Source organism: Melanostigma gelatinosum (genome assembly GCF_949748355.1).
Source record: "Melanostigma gelatinosum genome assembly, chromosome: 3".
In the NCBI taxonomy this organism is placed as follows: Eukaryota; Metazoa; Chordata; class Actinopteri; order Perciformes; family Zoarcidae; genus Melanostigma; species Melanostigma gelatinosum.
The window spans coordinates 7,587,904-7,593,903 of record NC_136636.1 but is presented as its reverse complement, the minus strand read 5'-3'; the positions used below and the strand labels follow the sequence as shown (position 1 = coordinate 7,593,903).

The following is a 6,000-nucleotide window of genomic DNA, read 5'->3' as shown; positions in this document are numbered from 1 at the left end:
GCGGTTTGTTCCACACGGTCACTGGTGTTGAGGTGGACGTGTGCGAGCAGCAGCAGTCCTGCCGGCTGTGAGAATGAGACTCGGCGGCGCTCCGAACTCTCACCGCTCCAAAGCTCCACTCGTGTACAAACACGCAAACAAAAATGCTATTGTGTGGCCTTTCACCAGCAACCGAGCATCAGTGCTAACAGACATTGTCTTTGCTTTCCCCCTGCTGTGTATTTTCAGAATGATTATTGTATGGCACATACAATATGTTAACATTATCATTGTGAGGTTATTATGGAGCAGGAAGTGACCTGCCAGGACTCCTGGTGACCTCAGAGGGAAAGCAGTGACCTCACACTGACCCTCGTTTGTCCTGCGCTCCGAATTCCATCGAGGCAGGTCGGCTGCTCTGCTGGCTGGAGAGGAGAGGGTGATAGGTGGAATGCAACAATGTGCTGGAAATCCCCTCTGAGGTGCCAGTTTTAAAAGAGGGCACCAGTCACATTGCATATATCGCAGACTTTTATTTTAGGATGACATTTTATCTGCAGAGTATTAAATGTCAGGGTCTAAAGTGCAGTGTAGTTGAACAGAAGAAAGTCTCCTATATGGTTAAGTGGTGGTTCTTGATACAGGTGCGCCCTCTTTTGATTAACCAAGGGTACTGCTTCCCCAAATGAACTAATGCACCAGCTGTAAAGTAAAACTCCAATGTCCATCGTCATACACCCGTTTGGTCTAAAATAATAAAACGTTCTAAATGACGAGTTTCTCAAAACTTTATTTCAAATTTGACAGCTTTCCATAACATTGACCATTTCGCAAACCTGTGTCCCCCCCTCTCGTGTCGTTTCTCACATACAACCTAATCTCATGTTTTTACTAATCTCATGTTTGAAACACCACTTACAAAACAAAACAAAAATCATACAAAATGTAGAAAATGACTGAGGAACATCAAAAACAAAACATTTGAGACAATGAGTCAGAATCAGAGCTTCAAATTTGTCCAAATATAAACGTCAGTCATGGGCGAGTAGAAAAAAAGAAGAAGTGCGAAAGAGACATGATTGGATAAAGATCACCTTAATACTTGAGAGCTAGAGGTGATTAGAATGGGGCATAATGTGAGTGAAGACATGAGAACAAAAACACGTGGGCCCTTCTATTAGTTTCCAAAATAAAAGTCCCATAACCATACACACTGAAGAGGGGCGAAAAGGAAAAAAAAGTCCAAATTTCAACATCAAAATCAGGTGTCAAGTTTGAGCAGTGTGACACATTTTAATTGTAGCTCAACAAACTCAAAAACAGACAAAAAAAAAAGCCCAAAGTTGCTGCTGTAAAGCGGAGCATGCAGTGACCTCAAGTTTATCACAAGGCACACATGTTTGGATAAACCCATCACTACCAGAGATGAGATGTCAATTGTCCATGTCTGGGTTCAAACATGGTAAAAAACAAAATGTGTACGCATTTGTGTCACATTTCCTTTTAACTCTCATTCATACAAATAGTCGCTCGTATATTGTATCGGGGGTGGTGTGTGTCTGTGTGTGTGTGTGCTAGCGTGGCCGGAGCAGTTTAGAGGGCATCCAGCAGACTGTCGATGCGGCCGACGAGCTCTTGTCTCTTGGCGGTCAGAGTCTTCTCGCTCTCGATGTAAGCTTCCTTCTTCACCTTTCCCGCCACCAGCCGCTCCGCCTCCTGGCAGGAGCGACACACCAGCTCTTTCACCTGGCCGTCCAGCTTCTGCACCTCCCCGACCTGAGAGCACAGAGAGGGGAGGGGGGAGGGGTTAACGTCATTGTAATTTTAGATCATTTCACTTACGACCATTTCAGTCTATGCTCTCAAATACGCGTCACTCGCCTTATCGGCCAAGTCGGAGCCCTCAGCTTTGAGGCGCGCCTGCAGCGAGCTTATTTCGTTGGTGAGGGTTCGGTGGTCGGCCTCCAGGGTCTTCCGGCCGCTGTTGAGCGCCCCGGTGTCGCGGGACTGCTTGTAGCGATTGACCACCTCATCCATGTGTCGGTACAGACCCAGACGCTTGTTGACCAGAGTCAGCACTTGCTCCGTGATGGAGGCCACCTTCATGCGCACCTCAGCCGCGGGGTCCTGAACAAAGACATTGACATTAGATTTAAAACCGTTAAGTGACGAGAACTGAATGAAGATAGAATCATGCAGAATATCTGCCAAAGTAAGGCAAAGCAGGCTCCCTTTATAGAAACCGGTCATACCTTTGTGATGGCAAAGTCCAGGCGGACATAGATGATGACGGTGAAGAAGAGGATGTAGAAGGCCGCTACAACCAAGAGAGGCTCCTGCAGCATCAGGATCCGGTTGAAGTTATAGTGAACCTGGAAATCACAAAAGAGGTTTATTAACTCAGATTTGTATACTATTTCACAGCTCATATCATGAAGGTTTTCTTCTTTTTTGGGACATTTATTGCTTTTATTAGACATCTACAGTAGAGAGATGTGAGGAAATGTGGCGCAACATCCAACAAAAGTCCATGGGGGCGCCCTGTAAGAAGAGAGCTTAATAACCCAACATCTAGTGCTGAAACAATATATCATCACATTGCTACGCTGACAATTTCTTAAGTGTAAATCGCTTTTCTCTAACATATTATGAACTGAACACCTTGTTTTGACTGTTGACGCTGTGAGAATACAGTACTGTGAAGAATGCATGTATAGCCAGGCAGAAAAACATTAATTTTGCTGTTCTTAGAGGCTTCTCCTCAGCATTGTTCAACAATTTATCGAGATAAGTTTCCTGAGGACAAGTTTACACTACTACCAGCTCTGCGGCTTATCTGGCTTCATGTGGCTAATGACACAGTAATAGCGGCATGTTATATTCGTCCAAGCAATCTCCTACAAATATGCAGGTAAATAATATAAGCATGTAATCTAGAATGTCTGAATTCCAATCTCGTCTTACCACAACATCCTGAATGTGATGCTCCACCAGGTTGTTCTTTGTGGCGATCAGCACTGGTCGGCCAAACGTATCCAGATATGTATAGTGCAGCTGGTTTGGCATGCGATCAATCTTGTAAGGTGTATCCACCTGGATGTTTCTGAGAGGACATTACAGGGAGAACATGAGAACTCAGCATCGAATACTGCAGAAGTCTCTCCTAAACCTGACATACTGAAGATTTGCTTGCAATCACTGACCTGGCTCCCTCTGGCAGGATGATTTTCACAGTGAGAGAGTCAATCACCTGGTCATCGTACACATGGTCAACTAGTCTCATCTTCAGTGCATACTGGTCACCTAGAAGACAAACAGCCTTGGTTTAAATCAGGATACCGGCACACATCGGTTGTGTGGCTATGTGGAGGAATCAAAGTGTTCTCCTATGTTTGGGTTAGTTAGGCTGCCAGAAGTCAACTCACCCAGGGTGTAGAGGTACTCATAGCTGGGCAGATTGTAGCCGATCATGTAGTGGGTCTTCCAGCCTCCGAACAAGGGGAAGCGAGGCCTGACCTCCACCTCCACTGAATCCTCCAGAACCTGCAGATGGGAGGTGGAGATGTTGCCAATCTCATCTCTGTAGTAGACATCCTGAGCCGAGGCAGGGAGGATAGTCTGTAAGGGAGAAAGTATATAGTCGTCATCATCATCATCACCGTAACAGTAAAAACAACAGCGGTTTATGTTTAATACAACACCTTGAAGGACTTGACAGATGAGATGCCGCTGTCTGACTGACGCTGATAATCATAGCGTGAAAAGGGCCCCTTCAGGATGGCTCCCGTGTGCCTCAAGTCGATAGTCTCTTCCACGGCAATGTTGCCCCAGTGAGAGACTTCAATGGTCCGGGTGATGCTACTGATGGTGAGGAAGGGCGAGTTGTTTTCGTAATGGATCTTCATTGTATCCTGGACAATAGAGAGAAGAGACGCAACACAGAATGTTTCAGAAACTTGTTTTTTTTTTGCAGCTTTGCTCGAACCTCATCGGATTTTGGTCAAAAGATGTACCTCGCTGAACGGCGCCACGTCGCGGAAAGGTCCGTACTCTATGATCTCGTCGGTCTTGCTGGGGTTGCCCAGCTTGGTGTAGGTCTCCACTGTCTTGGAGGCCAGGCGGACACGCGTCGTCTGGCTGCGGGTGGGATACGGGGAGTACAGGTAGTGGTTCCCCTGAAAGACCACCAGCTGGCGCTCGGCCTGTGTGATGTGTGTGGGGAAGGGCCTCAGGACGTGGCTTAATGTCATCTCCACCTTCGCTTTCAGCTGAGCACCTGCTGCCAGACTGGAGGGCAGCTGCACTTTGTAAAAAACCCCACTGAATGGGATCAGAGGAGACGGAGAAGAGCACGGGTTAGAAACATTTGCATAACGCTGTAAAATATCAGCTTCTCAGGAACTACAAAATGCAAACTTCAATTTTGGATTCTTTAAAGGATTTCTTCTAGGATACAGACTGGTTTTTATTACTTAACATTGTAAAATGCTGCCAAAATGACCTAATTTAACGAGTTGCTAAGTATCATTTTATAACAAAATCCATTTGTTTTAATATTAAAAGTCACTGGACTGACAGTTGCACAGGAAGACATGCGTTGTGAGTCTTTGATTGCTGGATAACAATGTGAGAGTCCGATCGCATACCTTTGACCCTGAATTGTTGTCTGTTGAAGTTCAAGTGTCCCATCCTCCTCCTCATCACCCTTCACCTGTGGGGGGAAAAACACATGGTGGTTTGAGCATACTCTCTATGACAGAACAATGCTTTTAATCTAAATACCGGACAAGTGAGAGGTCTAAAATTGCAACTCATAATAATTCCTTGAAGGAACAGTGTGTATACTTATTATTCTGACTTAAAAACAGAGCATTGTTGCAGCTTCACGCATGATAGTGGAAGGGGGCAGTCCTGCGCAGGCACACACGGAAGTGAGCTGCCCAGCTCATACGTGTCATTCAGCCACTGACAGAGCGTGCAGCGCTGCGGAAGTTAACAGCTTTAGCAATTCAAAAATGAATTGACCTCAATCTAGGTTGAGCTGTTCGGTACATTAATGCGCACAGACAATTAGCTCATGCCAATATCGTGCACGAAGCAATATCACGTTACATGTAGAAACAGGAGCTAACGTTGACTCCTACTGGACCACACTGAATCACATGAGCCTAGTAAGTTAGCTGTGTTCATGCATTCATTCATTGAACACACTAACGTCGTATGTTAGCATGCTAATAACCAGCGTACTGTTGCTGCAGTCAATGTAGGACAAAAACAAATGCATGAATAGAGAGCAGCAAGATTTGCACAGCCAAGAAATGAGTAGCATGCTATGGAGTAGTTAGCCAACAGGCTAAATGCTAGCTAGCCGGAGGTAGAGATGCTAGCGGTGTTTAATTCACTGGTGTGAGGCTCACCGAAGCTCCGATGTACGCCAGGTGCGGGGCCACGTCAGCCTCCACCGCTAACACGAAGCTGTGCACGGCAGAGTGTCCCTGGTTGGACAGGACGATCTCCGCGGTGATCTTGGCCAGATGAGTGCCCAGGTCCACTGTCCTCGTCACCTCCTCGTTCACCAAACCGTCCGCTGAAACCTCCCGGGTCACGGCCGCCAGAAACAGCAGCAGGCAAGCGGCGAGAAGTGGCGACTTTCGAGTCATGGTTAAGAGAAATAATTCTGAGCTGAGGGGGGAAAAACCGGGATACGAACGGACAGCGTGAGGGGAAACAAACCGTAGAGCAGCAAAGAAAGGGCCGCTGCGCCGCTCTACATCAGAAAAGGATGACGCTTCATTCCGTCCGACGTGATGACGTCACGGCGCGCTCTTTACAACGCGCTGTGCGTCGGAAGCGATTGTGGCACGAACAGAAAAAAAAACAATAATTCAAGAAGTTTTTTATTTTTTCAGAGACAACGACATTAAGATAACTCTTGAAGCTTTTGCCTTTAAATGTCGGACACTGATGGACTGACTGCCCATGAAATAGTTGTTGTAGTCAGTGACCTAGTATAACCTCCTA

General features: G+C 46.3%; 1 protein-coding gene across 1 annotated transcript; it reads right to left on the bottom strand.

Moving 5' to 3' along the window:
* Window positions 1–751: 751 nt before the first annotated feature.
* rpn1 (ribophorin I) lies at window positions 752–5,766 on the bottom strand. The gene is made up of 10 exons (XM_079297106.1): window positions 5,397–5,766; window positions 4,626–4,690; window positions 3,993–4,299; window positions 3,681–3,890; window positions 3,405–3,597; window positions 3,183–3,282; window positions 2,944–3,082; window positions 2,232–2,351; window positions 1,861–2,106; window positions 752–1,755 (listed from the first exon to the last, which is right to left on the bottom strand). Exons 1-10 carry the CDS (start codon window positions 5,637–5,639, stop codon window positions 1,573–1,575), a joined length of 1,806 nt encoding a protein of 601 aa, XP_079153232.1. The 5' UTR covers window positions 5,640–5,766; the 3' UTR covers window positions 752–1,572.
* Window positions 5,767–6,000: the final 234 nt, after the last annotated feature.

Bases quoted from the DNA above. Each gene is read 5' to 3' on its own strand.
- rpn1 (XM_079297106.1), bottom strand. From the start codon at position 5,639: ATGACTCGAAAGTCGCCACTTCTCGCCGCTTGCCTGCTGCTGTTTCTG. The intron at 4,300-4,625 runs GTATGCGATCGG...GATCCCATTCAG, and splicing joins ACAACAATTCAGGGTCAAAG to TGGGGTTTTTTACAAAGTGC. The intron at 2,107-2,231 runs GTATGACCGGTT...GTCTTTGTTCAG, and splicing joins TGGACTTTGCCATCACAAAG to GACCCCGCGGCTGAGGTGCG.